The sequence below is a fragment of the Pogoniulus pusillus genome, chromosome 8 (genome assembly GCF_015220805.1).
Source record: "Pogoniulus pusillus isolate bPogPus1 chromosome 8, bPogPus1.pri, whole genome shotgun sequence".
Lineage (NCBI taxonomy): Eukaryota > Metazoa > Chordata > Aves > Piciformes > Lybiidae > Pogoniulus > Pogoniulus pusillus.
Window position 1 is genome coordinate 30,144,135 of NC_087271.1, and position 14,352 is coordinate 30,158,486.

Consider the following 14,352-nt stretch of genomic DNA (forward strand, 5'->3'; position numbering starts at 1 on the left):
CAGTGTTTAACCCTGAATCACAAATACATGCCAAAATGCTGAAGCGTCTTCTATAATTCATCGTGAATGCCAGAATGATTTGGAGAATTCCCTTACCTGATCGCTCCAAAGATTTGCATTTATTTTCTCCAAGATCATATGAAACTTTTTTCTCCTTTTTTTCATTATGATCTTCCTTTTCGGTTTCCTCTCCTGACTCTGACATACTGCTGCTGCTATCACAGCTGCTATCACTAATGTAGTTCTTAAGTTTTCTTAAAGGCTGTGCACTTTCTGGCATTGAACACAAAGGCTGAAGAACACAAAGGAGAAAAATAGCCAGGAAATTGAATTAGTTCACAACACTTTAGTATCATGCTAGGTCTCTGATTCAGACAGGTTAATTTGTACACAGTTAAACCCTCCTAAATTAGATTTGGTATTTCTGAATAAGTGCTTAAATATTTCATTAAATTCACTACACAGTAATCTCAATCTTTCCCAGACGAAGACCAGCATAAAGTAGCAAGGGGAAAAAAATTATTTCAGGTATGACTTACAGTACCAAGCACGTTGAAACAGTTTGAAATCACAAATCAAGTGATACAGAATACCACTTACAGTTAGTTTCAATCCCTCACTAATATTTGCAGCAACTGAAGCTATAGATTAACAATGATGAGTGTGAAGTAAAGAAACACACTGAGGGGAAATTTGGCCGATATATTTCTGAAAGAGAAAGTGATTATTCCACATCCTGCAGAAAGCAAAAAAATGGGGAAATACAGCAAATCATGCCAGGTGTATCTGGTGTCTCATGTGCATGTATGATTCAGTATCATTAAGTAATTAATACTGTGCTGTTACTAAGGATCTTTCAAAATGAGAAAGTAGGAGAGAGAGAAACTGATGCAAGAACAAACTACAAATGAAAAATCTTCCTCTTCCATCTACCATCATGCAGACGAGAAAAATACAATATCCTCCACTGTATCCTATGAAGAGCCATACTGTCCCTTTATTTTTTCTCCTACACATTTTCTTCTCAGAAACTCTCAGCTATAAGGAACTACAGTGATAGTCCCATCCTCCCAGTTATCTCATGGACTGCGATTAAAACTCAGATTTAAAAAAATTATTATCATCATTTCTGAACACATTTTGGGTCAGAGTGAAACAGAAGAGCTCCCTGAATTAATTTAAATTGCCCTATTATCTTAGCATAATGTAATGTACAAAGAGTTATTGTGAAGCGTAACAGGCAAAATAACCAAAGATAATCACCCTGCAAGATACACTTTAAAACTCAACATGTCCTATTCCAGCCATGGAAGGAACAAGATTTCTACCACTGACTTAAAAGCAGCGGTATGTTTATGCATGCCCAAGCTGTCAGGCCAGATAAGGAGGAGTTGAAGAACTCTACTCTGCTCTAGTGAGACCCCACCTGGGGTACTGCATCCAGTTCTGGAGCCCCTGTTACAAGAGGGATGTGGAGATGCTGAAGGGTGTCCAGAGAAGGGCCACGAGGATGATCAGAGGGCTGGAGCAGCTCTGCTATGAGGACAGACTGAAAGAGTTGGGGCTGTTCAGTCTGGAGAAGAGGAGGCCCTGAGGTGACATTATTGTGGCCTTCCAGTATCTGAAGGGGGCCTACAAAAAAGCTGGAGAGGGACTTTTTAGGCTGTCAGGGAGTGATAGGACTAGGGGGAGAAGTGACAGGACTAGGGGGAATGGAGCAAAGCTAGGGGTAGGGAGATTCAGACTGGATGTGAGGAGGAAGTTCTTCATCATGAGAGTGGTGAGAGCCTGGAATGGGTTGCCCAGGGAGGTGGTTGAGGCCCCATGGCTGGAGGTGTTTAAGGCCAGGCTGGATGAGGCTGTGGCCAGCCTGCTCTAGGGTAGGGTGTCTCTGCCCATGGCAGGGTGGGGTTGGAACTAGATTATCTTTGTGGTCCCTTCCAACCCTGACTGATTCTAGCATTCCACTGAGAAGAGCCCTGGCAATCATTCAAATACATAAACAATATTTTAACATCTATTTACCTGCTAAAAGGAAAAACAAGGTGCCTCAAAACTTTAAATCACTATCTTAATCATGAAGTGATGTGTATCATGGATATATATCGATCAGACATTCCTGATGAGTTATGCAAGGTATAACAAACATTTTCAATCAAAACTCACAGTAGCTTGACAAAAAATACCTCATTCTCACTTATCAGATGCACAATCCTCACACATTCTAGTCCACAGAGTAACAACATTCTGACCAAGATGAACACATCAATTACTAAGAAATAACCAAAAAGGAAGGTCAAAGGAATTACAAAAAGCAGTAATGACAAACAATATCTAGATCTGGGTTTAAACTGACTTCTTAAAATATGAGCTATCTGATTGCCTAGCAATTCTAATGACTCTGATTTTCCCCTTATGCTAATTTGATTTTTCCGATCTCACATCAGAAGAATCAAAATGTAAGTAATTGCTCACGTCCTCTAAAATATCTGGTATTTTATTTTCTTGGTTCTTTTCCTACACAAGGAGATGCAATGTGATAAACAGAAGTGAACTTTGCACAGTGTGTAAGTATAAAGTGCCCTCTAGAGGCTACAACGAAACCAGACATTTTCAGAATGTATTTCCCAGTCCAAGTAGAATTCACCAGCATCTTAGTGTAAGACAGGTAAAAATGCCTTCATTCTGAGAAATTCTTTACTTGTTTTCTAGTCTAAGCTCCTAATCATGTTCAGATGAAAATAAGACTGAAAGTCCTAGCAAATATGAAATTGTTGTTACATGCAAAGCTTGTTTATACATACACACACATCCCTTTACCACTGAGCTGACACACATATATAAATGTGTATGTATATATGTTCCTGAGTGTAAAAAAAATGAGGAAAACACCTCTCTCTCCTAACTCTTCCAGCTGCTCTGTACAGAGCTTTCTGAGTCCTGAATAATCATTTTTCTGAGGAAGAGACTGCACCCAAGGAAGAGAATCTTACTTCCCAACTTTGTGTCAGCAGGTCAGTAGCAGGCTTTTAAGGCAGGACAGATATTTAGACCTACTGAAAGAGCCCTTCACGTTAGGTTACACAATATGTAAAGTACTGTTCTCTCAAGTTTGTTTTGTCTGTTACATTTTGCATATGTTACTTTTTTGATGTGCTAATGGACATCTGTGGGATACCATGAAACAAGATGATGAGTTTTACACCTACTCTCTTACCTGATAGATTGATGAGGTAAAGCTAATTTCTACTACCTACCTCACTCCCAGTAATTCCACACAGATATATAAAGAGATATATCTCAAAGCAGACCTTTTATGAAAAGGTAGCAAATCAAACTCATATTAGCAGTCATATGCACCTTACAGAAAAGGGGATTGATGATCTTTTGGTACAATATATAGAGACCATCTGCAACAGGCATCTGCATTTCAAAGGGAGGAGACAGGATATCATGCAACCTTGGAAGTCTCTGGTCACATGGCTTCCCTGTAAACATGGTTTAAATGACTGAGAAATGTATGAGGACCCCAAAACCCATGCAGGAATGGAGATCTTGTACAGTGTGAAGCACACATGCTGCAAGAAAATGAAGTAACCTTCTTGGATAAGCTAATTTCATTGCCTACTCATTTGATTTCATCAGTCTTATGGAAGAAAGTAAGAACTTTGGTCACAAGCAATTTTTCTTTCTTATATAAATGCAAATAATATTGTACTGGCAAAGCAGATTTTGTGCTACAGAATCTGTTTGCCTGCTGTTAAAGAAGACCATGTCATACAGTCTCACTCATAAACTGATCAAACTTCATCTTAATACTAATGAGGAAAGCTTTCTTAATTTGAGCTCAGTACTCTATCAAATGTTTATGGCCTCCAGCTTTAGAATGGCTTGTGTGCAACCAGTGTAGAGATAGTATGATAGTACAGATCATATCTTGATGCATACAGACAACCATATAGATGCCCTCTGAGGGTTGCTGGGAAAAGACAAGCTTCCACTAAAAGACAAAACATGACTGAGATGTTACATTTTAATGTATTGACTCTTTGCAAAAGAACTGGAAACAAAATCTCAATGAAAAGAACCCCTGAAGAAAGCAGCTGGAGCGTGCTGCTTGGGTGGACTGGGTTATTTTTCGGATTTGGCTTTTTTCCCTTTATGTGAATCCACCACTGTGAAAGCACAAGCTTGCAAAATCCCTATTTGTAATGAGGTTCCTGCAAATCTATCTTAATACCAGATTGGGTATGCAGATCCTCTTTCCAGTAGGCATGCCTGTAATAAGATGTAGCTCTTTGGATTCTTGTACATATGCAAAGTACTTTTGCAAGCCCAGGATGGTTGCCAGCATTCATTTTGTATCAAAACTCCTGAATTTGTACACCATGTCATCAGAAACATAAAATGCTATAAAAATGTTTTACATACATCCATAAACAAATCCATCAGAAACGTACATGTAAGCTCTTTTAAGCAGACTTGACCTAAAATGTTTGCAGGATGCAAGGCACATATTTATTTTAACCAAGCCCAACCTATTTATCTCTACTGGCTTAGAGATACACAGTGTATTTAAGGCAAAGACCTGCATGAACTATGCACACAACCAGAAAGTATTAAACTAAAAATAGTCCACAGTTTAAAAGCAGATTTTAGGACACAAAATAGGCTCCAAGGTACAACCCCTTTAGCAAGTAAGCAAGCTACAGATACATCATAATCATAATGAATCCTCTGAGCTTCCATAGTGCCTTTTATCCTGTGATATCAAAATTCCTTAGTGGCACTAATCAATTAAAGATGAAAGCATTCTTTTGAGATAGGCTCTGGATATAAAAAAATCATTTCATACACTGAATCAAGCAATCTCTTGTACAAAAGTTGCTGCCATGCACAATAATTTCTCAAAATAGAGAGGAAAAGAAGGATCTCATTACCAATTAAAATTTTAATGGGATTTAGTTGGACAAATGGCAGTTATGCTTCTCTTCACACACAAGAAAAAAAGGCTAATTGCAGTCTGAGGACAAAAGCTTTCCCTAGGATGATCCCTAGGATCAGCTAACTAAATTCCCCACTTAAAATTCTCAGACTATCTCTCCACAGAATGAAATAAAAAAATAGTATCTAAAAGTCAAATACCTTAGGTCCTCGCTGCCTGCTGCATTTTCCCATTAGCTTTTCATCATCTATTTCACACTGCTCCAGAAGATCCAAAATGTCCTCCTCCTAGGAACAGGAATTTCACTAAAATTAATGCAAAGCAGGACATATCCTATGCTCACAAAAATCAAGCACAAGTAATAAGAATTGGAAATTACTTTGATTACTAATTCCTGAACTAAGACTATGAATCCCTTCACAGAAAGACATAAAAGTATTTCTTCTGATACATGCACCTCTGCTTGCAATCAACATGAAACTGAAAGTGAAAATCAAGTCTTAATAATTATTAAAAAGTCTGAAGAAATGGTAGAACAAAGATTCCTGTAAAACTGCTGGATGATGCCAACTACAGGGGTAGGGAATTCTTTTTCAGATTTCAAATGAAACCATGTTATCTGGTTATTTTATTTCCTACTGTCTGACTATGTGAGTAGGCAATCAGCCAGAGTTTTTGGATGCCTTAAACTAGTGGAGCTGGTTTGATGACATCTCTCGTTCCAGTCCATACAAGTGGATGAATAGGCTAGGGACATTACTGGAGGAAGAAGGAGGCAATTACCAGCTCAAAAGCAGTTTCTGCCAACCTCTGGTTTGGCCAGGGGTAAGGCTGAGGATGAGGGAAATGGTAAAGTAGCTTAAAGCCATTTAGCCTGTCTCCACCCTGGGTCCACTGCAGTTCATCCAGATTCAAGGATCTGGCCCACAAGCTGCACAAAGAATAATAATAAAATGATGGAAACATTATCAAGTGCTATTTATTAGCCATCACACATGAAAAACTAAATCGACAAGGTCATGAATTCCAACATCAACAAGTCCTAAAGCAAACACTTCTTGTGCTTCAGTACCTTCATTCTTTTTAAAGGGTTATTCATTTCCCTCTGAAGTGAAGCTGCTCTCCCAGCAAGAAACGTCTGGAAAGCAGTGGCTAACAAACTCTCATACTTTTCAAGCAGTGTCTTATCATCAGGAGGGTAAATTCGCCTAAAACAGGGTTGGGGGGAAGAAACTGAGTTAGAGATAGAAACTGAGAGCAGCAGTAATGTAGCTAAATCACCACCTCTCCTACAATGCATACACATCCCATCTGTAATAATTACATCATACCATAAAACATATACTCTGAATACTACTCTTTGAATCTAATTTTAACTCAGTGAACACATTTATGTTTAAACTAGCAATCAACCACTCAAAAGAAATACTGTGCAGGTCATTCCAGAGATATACCAAAATCCAATTTTGCAGTGAGATTTCAGTGAGTGTCTGTGATGCATTCATGTGTGAATGATTCATGAAATATTAACAAATATTGCATGTAAAATTCATAGCCACAAAATAATTTGTATTAGCAACAGAAGGACACAAAACAGTGACAATCAGAACAATTTCTCTGAGTTAAGGGGGCACTGTGTAAGGACTGGCATTACATGACATTTTTTGGAGTTGTGGATCTTCTGTGAATTTTTTACAAGGTCCTTTCACTTTCTTATTTTTCAGTCTTCTCCTCCTTAAAAAGAAAAGGTATCTTGCATGATTTTGTTGCAAAGTAAAAAAGATGGTATTATCCTACTAGACTCAGGGCAGCCTGAGAGCAAACCAAAGATGATTTCAGTTTGCATACTGCACAAGCAGAAGCTCTAATCTAGCTGCAGACAATACCTTTTTAATGGTTTTGATTCTACTGCTAAAAAATGCCATACAAAGGATATTAATTTTAACATATGTAGAAACAGACTGCAGCTAAAAGCCATTTCAAAATCATACACTGCTTTTTCAGTTCCTCATGAACTCACAAAAGCTTGAAAGCATGGCTCCTACATTGACCACCCTGGGACTCCTTTTGGAACCAGTGGACTAGTTCTGCTTGCCGACAGAAAAAGTTGCTGAGCTGACATCCACAGGTTAAAACAAAGCCTGCTGAGGTTGACTGAGGCTTGTGTCTTTTTAGTCAGAAAGCAATACTAATCCAGACAGCAATACTAGCACCCAAAAATTCCACAATTCTGTGGAAAGGTCTGAGAAAAGCTAGACCTGCTCTGAAGAAGAACATCACAAGGAGAAAATACTGCATAAGACTCAGATAAAACTTCTTTGCAGCTCTAGCCAAAATTTCTTTACTTCCTAGGCCCTGCTGCATATTAAGCTTTTTTTTGCAAACATCTAGTAATAAGAAAGCAGAAACATGTTCTGAGAGCTGAGGTTGTTTAGCCTGGAGAAGAGGAGGCTCAGGGGTGACCTCACTGCTGTCTACAACTACCTGAAGGGAGGTTGTAGCCAGGTAGGGGTTGGTCTCTTCTGCCAGGCAACCAGCAACAGAACAAGGGGACACAGTCTCAAGTTGTGCTGGGGGAAGTATAGGCTGGATGTTGTGGGCAGCAGATGTTAGGAGGAAGTTCTTCACAGAGAGTGTGATTTGGCGTTGGAATGGGCTGCCCAGGGAGGTGGTGGAGTTGCCTCCCCTGGAGGTGTTCAAGAAAAGACTGGATGAGGCACTTAGTGCCATGGTCTAGTTGACTGGCTAGGGCTGGGTGCTAGGATGGACTGGATGATCTTGGAGGTCTCTTCCAAACTAGTTGATTCTATGATTCTATGATTCTATGTGCACACTGCTCATGTAATAACACTTCACTTTCTTCCTGAAGGGAAAAAAAATCTTTATTTATTTACATTAACCAAAAAATAAAGAAAGAGAATATTTTTGATCAAGAATTGAATGAGCAACCTAAAATGTGATCAATTAAATAGATTTTAAAGTTATCAAAAAACCAAAATGTATTGAAATATCATGGTATTTCCCTTTCTAGTCTAAGTAGCATGAAAATAAGTGCTTCATTGTGGGGGGCTTTATGTCCTAGTTCAGTTCCACAAACGTCAAGAAAGGATGTAATTAAAACTAAGAATATTGCAAAAAAAGACCTTTTTGTAAGCAAAATGTTAATTCATCAAAAAATTGACAGAAACATCTATCTGTTTAAAAGAGAACTTTACTGGGAATTATAAAACATCTGCTCAGAAAAGCAGCAATGAAGAACATCAGTAAAGGCACTCTGACTAATTCAGCATAAAAGATGTGAACTCAGACCTCCCACATCCTGGATGAATGTTGAAAGGAGTGGGCAAATACTCCCATCATCTTTTCCTGACTGTACTCTGCCCCCTTTTACCAAACACTCTTAGGCTTTGCTTTCATTTCTCATTGAAACAAATATCAAGAAATAATAATAACAATAAAAACATCATTAAATGAAAATATTGTTTTCTGGCTAACCCTTACTATAAGCAACAAATTAAAGCTTCCTTTTCAAGCTATTCTACAAAACCAATATGAAGATAATTAATGTTTAACCCTGCAAAGATCCAAAATCAAAGTACATAAATATGAATATAACCTTTCAAATGCCACTGTATCAAAAACTATGGAAGTAACAATAAAGTTTCTAAACTTCTGGGCAAGCTTCAGAGGTAACATTCAGGTCCATTTTTTTTTAATAGGAGAACACTCAGATTATATTTTTCAGTAGGGGGATACTGTCTGCCCCCAGAGATAGGAATTGTCGTATGTGACTATAGTACAGGTCCATACAGACAGGCATGGTTCTTCATACACTAAATGTGAACCATCATGTCTTTCAAGCAAATGTCTTGCACAAACACTAAAGTGACTTATGTCATGTAAATCCCTAAGTGTGTGTAAAACCTTGGAATTAAAAAAAGAATGATCTGTAAAACTTCTTTATTAGCTGCTGCACATGTGTATATTTTCTACAAATGCTTACACATTTGGGGCCAAAAATTATCATCTAGCATGAATACTTCCTACTAATACAGTCAAAAATAATTACCTGTAGTTCCCCATGTGTCTATTTTCATGCTCCTCTTTGGAGATCTGTTTACGTACTTGTGCAAGTCTTTCCTTCTACAAATCAAAACAAGACAATTAAAGCACAGAGAGCACAAGCCATGGGCAACAAACAGCACATTATTTCCCTTCCTACCAGTTCTTCCTTTCTCCTTTCCAGCGTGTGGCGCTGCTTCTCCCACTCTGAGGAACCTGGCAACAGTTTTTTCATTGAACCTTGACCATATAATCTTTTTTGAGCCTCAGCCTTCTGTTGAGCTAAATTTCTCCTTTTATCACTTGTCCTGAAACACAGAAAATATTAGGATATGTCAGTCCAGTGCACTTTCATCTCAAGCATATCATCTGTATCTTCCAATCATGTGCACTTACTGATACAGAATCATAATTGAAACACTCATTCAGATTTCTTCAAAATTACTAACTTTTATCACTATAATATTGTCACTCCTTAAGGTGTACCAAAATTATTCCATACTACAAACTGATGTACAAACATATTGGTATTTATTTTCCTGAAGTGCAGGTTATTTCCAACATATTCCAACTACAAAGTTTTCCTGTATGGCTTCTGACTGTATGTGAAACTATCACCAAAGCACATTCCTATGACTGCACTCATATCCCCACTTTCAGACCTCTTAGAAAAATCATTTAAAAAAAGAATTATGAAAATTACCATCACCACTTATTTTTTGCATGCACACAAGCAGGAAGAAAAAATAACTTTAGGTTAACTTCAGTAGCAAAACTGACAGAAAGGGAATTATTTACATTTGGGGAAATAAGAAGATGGGAAAAAAAGTCTCCATTTTGTCCCAGTCCAGTTTGAATTTTAAAAAATAAATGAAATAAATTAAAAACCAGAGTCAGGCTGAAGGCAAGAGGACAGAAGTTTACCGTATGTTGAGAAGCTTTAATGCATTTAGCAGAACACCTTTTTTTACATCATAGTCTATTTTTTGATCAGTTCCAAAACTTGGGGCACGATTAATCTGGGGAAAAAAAAAGAGACATACAAAAGATTCAGGTATGGTTCCTGGGAATACACATCTAATATAACAGGATTTGCAGAAACTATTTTTCCCAACTCTAACAGTGATTAAGTGAAAACCTGTTTAGAAGCTTGTTTTCATTTGTTTGTTTGTTTTAAAAAACAGAGCACTGAATACCACTGGGAGCCAGGAGATGTACCTTCAAATGCATGCCATGAAGTATTGGCACTGTGAATCCAGTCTAATCTATTCTTGGTTGATGCAACCAGAAAATTCACCATGCAAAGTACTGTCAGACACATTATAAAAGACTGTATGCCATACTACAGTAGTCCAGAACAGGAGGAGTTAAAATTCTTTCCTAGTTCCCAGCCTGAAATAAACTTTAAATACTTCTCTAAAGAGTAAGGAAACAAACATGCTCCAATTCAAGGCCTTCTCATAGCCATTTAGATATATTTTACAGCAACAGCTGAAGATCTAAGCTATTACATTGATGCATAGTGTGAAAACATAAAATAATTAATAATTTCAGTAACAAAAAGCTTGTAAGCCTAATACAAGATAGGAGATTAAAAATGTTACCACAAATATAGAGGAGCAAGGGAAATGCAACTGGCAATCAGTGAGACTAAATCAAACACTTAACAGCCAGGAATTGCAACCAACCATGATACAATCACTGCCAAGCTTCAGAGTTCCTGCAGAGGAACTTCAGTTTTCAGAAAGCTTTGAGGAAGGACAATGAAGTAGATGTGTCAACATTTCCAGGAACACCTTTCAGGCAGGTATAAAAATTTACAGATGAGCAATGGCTGCTAATGAGAGGCAGGAATCTCACCTTGGCAGCTAAGGGACAGTCAATTGTGGGATAAAGTTATTACAGCTGGCAAGCCACCAGCTTGCTTGCTGGTTTTGAAGACAAGCAGGAGAAGTGAGCAATGAGATCAGATGTTACAAGAAAAAACACCAAAAAATCAACAGAAACAGTGGAAAAAGTGTAGACATAATTTTCTGTTTGAAGATTTGCATGCAAATATTAATTGCTCAACATCCTTAGACTGACCTGTTAATCTCCTACCGCATCAAAAAGGCTAATTTTTATCTATACATACAGTGATAGGGCAAACCTCTGTTGACATAGTTTTTCTTTTTTTTTTCCCTTTTGTTTTTTGTGTTTATTTTTTTAACTGTCAATGTTCCACTTTCAGCTAAAGAAACACACAAACAGTCTGAGAAAAGAATACAAGGATTAAAATCTGATTCTCCAGCATTTCATTAGAGAATACTGGCAGCTGAGAAGACAATCGAAGCACTGCAGCGCATTTTCAACACGAAGTTTAAATAAAACAAAACACTCTAACTACAGCTGCATCAATGCAATGTAGCTGATAACTGAAGTTAAGTTGGAAGCATTTTGATTTTGAGATACATTGCCTCATCAAGGATGGATTTATGTATTCTTATAAACATATGCATGGACGACCAATATGGACAAAAAGCTCACTGAACTGGTAACAGAGATATAAAAATCAAGCTCTATGTCCTTATAGAGAAAAATATATTAGGTAATGAACAAAATCCTATTCTGCACCATGTAATGAATTTTCTAAGTGCTTATGAACAAGTGACAATTAACTACTTTGAAATAATGCTTTTGCATACATTAAAATGTATTTAAACTTCTAATAAATTAACTTCTAATGTTTTGTGTATATGGAATCCTTAAATCCAGTGAGACTTTAGTTAGACACAAGGACTTACTTGGAATATGTGAAATGCTATGTTGGTCCAGTACTGAATTCCTAGAGATGCACAGACACATTCTTAGAATCATAGAATCAACCAGGTTGGAAGAGACCTCCAAGATCATCCAGTCCAACCTAGCACCCAGCCCTAACCAATCAACTAGACCATGGCACTAAGTGCCTCATCCAGGTTTTTCTTGAACACCTCCAGGGACAGCGACTCCACCACCTCCCTGGGCAGCCTATTCCAATAGCAAATCACTCTCTCTGGAAAGAACTTCCTCCTAACATCCAGCCTATACCTCCCCCAGCACAGCTTGACACTGTCTCTCTTGTTCTGTTGCAGGTATCACCTGCTTCCTCAATTTTTTTACATACCATTTGTAACTAATGTCTGAAATCCCAATAACCCTTGTGATCTCAGTTTTGAAGAGTAACTAGAGGGGCAGCAAAAATAGTCATCCAGTTCTGCATCCAGTCATGCAGTTCTGGATAGCTACTGCAAACTAGGCTTGGTACAAAACATTTCAGGTAGCAGTAAAGGCAGATCCAAACAAAATGCAAGCAAGTAGGCAATCAGAAAATCAATACATAGAAAGTAGGTGTGAACTTAAAGTTCGTTAGCTATTCCATATTATGTTTATACTTCACTAAAAAACTTTTCTCTTTAATTAAATTCAACTGTTCCATGCCATCTCCCTTCACATAATGGAAACTCCAAGAGGCAGATGACCTTAAACATCAGCTAAAAAGTTTACTTATCAAAAAGGGCAGATGGGAGTTATGGGAAGTATAAAAACAGGGAATGTATTCAGGACTACTATCCAAAGCTTCATAACCTGAACCCACTGCATATGGCACTGATGTGCAAAATCACCCATACTTTTGAGAACAACCTGCAAGACATCACCATTAAGTCACAAAGGGTTTAATCCAGAAATAATATTTTCAACAGAAAAATCCTTTTCAGTGCCAGACAAAAAAAAAACCCTCTGATCTCCAGAGCAAAGACACAGTATCTCTGCAAAAAGCACAACTAAATTGGCGACCATGGCATTTTACAGTCTCACCACACAATGCATATTTAGTGCTCCACTCAGTTCTTCTCAGAGGTAACTAATGCCTTCTGCCTTAACAGTGTCTCCCTACTACAGACTATCTGGGAACTCACTGACTAAAATAACACATGCTTGATCTAGCTGAGTATCTTCCATGATCAGCACTGCTCTCAAACTAGCAGCTAACTAGTTGAATCTGGTCGTGACAGATTTTATATCATAAACTCTGGAGTTCTGGCAGTGTCACGTATTAGCATAGAATCACAGAATCACCCAGTTCAACCTATTGTTATTAGGCTTCTTTGGACAAACTATCTTCAAAACTTCACATTTCTTAATCTGTTGTACACAGCAATGCACAGAAAAGAAAAAAACCTGCTTTATAAACAAATGCAGTATTCATCTATAAAGACCCCTAGACATAATGTTTCTCACTTCGATTATTTTTATATCTTCACACTCTTATATTCCAAATATCTGCTGTAATTGTGATAATATTTTAGATTCTTTAGTTTCTGAGTATTTTCAATAGCTAAAAAGTTGAACTGTCCATGTAACTTTCCAAATCCTTCAACTGAAATCTTTAACTTTGGCTTCATAATTAAAATTTCACAGCAATTGTGTAGCTCAGTGTATTTTATAATTACATACTTGTCATAGAGGACTTCCTATCTATGATGTTGAAATTAAGAAGCATGAATTGCAGTAGCTCCTGTGAAGGCTTCTAACCACAGTTACATTTGCAAAAGATTCTGATTTTACAATAATTAAACCCTGACAATTTGTAAGGTACACTATTTAATTCTTCACAAGTCATGGGATAAATTTCAGCTTGGTATTTCAGCTCTTTACCAAAACAGTTATAGAACACATTCTCACCTCCCACTGCTGCTGGCTATTAGTATAGAGTGGAAAAAGAAAATTTCCACTATCTGTCACACATACCTACAGAAAAGAGCTTTGAAATATAAAGAGTGATTACATGAATGACTCAACATACCTAAAACCAATTTCATCAAATACTATATCCTCTCAATAACAGGGATTTAATCTCAGTTCAATCTGTAGGACAGCATGAATGTTTTGAAAACAATCTCAGTCTTTATTACTTAATGAAGTTACTGAGATTGATAACAACAGCATTCAAAAAGCAAAAGAAATTTATATGCCTGTGGGAAATTAATAAATACCTTATTGCACAGATTGCTGCTAGTGGCTATCACTGAACAAATCTTTGATTACAGTCAGGAAATTCACCCTAATCACCAATTTTTAACCTTCACAGTAGTGTAGCAATCATGATGAAGTACCAGTGATGCAGTCACAACAGGTGATTAACTGGTTACCAAAGCATATGTACCTGTGGGCTGAGAGATTATTTAGAGTTCAGTGACCCAAGAGCTTGGATATACACAACTAGGTTGTGTTACTCTAACATGAGTAATTTAATCAGGAAGGCACATCTTGAAGATTGTTGACACAAACAGAATTGTATGAGGGGCCACAAAAGTAAAGTCAAT

The 14,352-nt window shown here is 37.5% G+C and overlaps 1 protein-coding gene across 3 annotated transcripts in view; it reads right to left on the bottom strand.

The window, feature by feature from the left end:
* The window catches only part of TTLL7 (tubulin tyrosine ligase like 7), an 84,916-nt gene that overhangs the window by 25,229 nt on the left and 45,335 nt on the right, over positions 1-14,352 (bottom strand). For all 3 annotated transcript variants that reach the window (XR_010303118.1, XM_064147896.1, XM_064147895.1), the window contains exons 10-15: positions 9,932-10,026; positions 9,168-9,315; positions 9,015-9,088; positions 6,018-6,153; positions 5,146-5,232; positions 97-292 (exon numbers count right to left, since the gene is read on the bottom strand). Coding sequence is in view for 2 of the 3 variants with exons in the window: in XM_064147896.1 (XP_064003966.1) it covers positions 97-292; positions 5,146-5,232; positions 6,018-6,153; positions 9,015-9,088; positions 9,168-9,315; positions 9,932-10,026 (736 nt within the window). In the remaining variant the exon portion in view is untranslated. The remainder of the gene's footprint in view (positions 1-96; positions 293-5,145; positions 5,233-6,017; positions 6,154-9,014; positions 9,089-9,167; positions 9,316-9,931; positions 10,027-14,352) is intronic.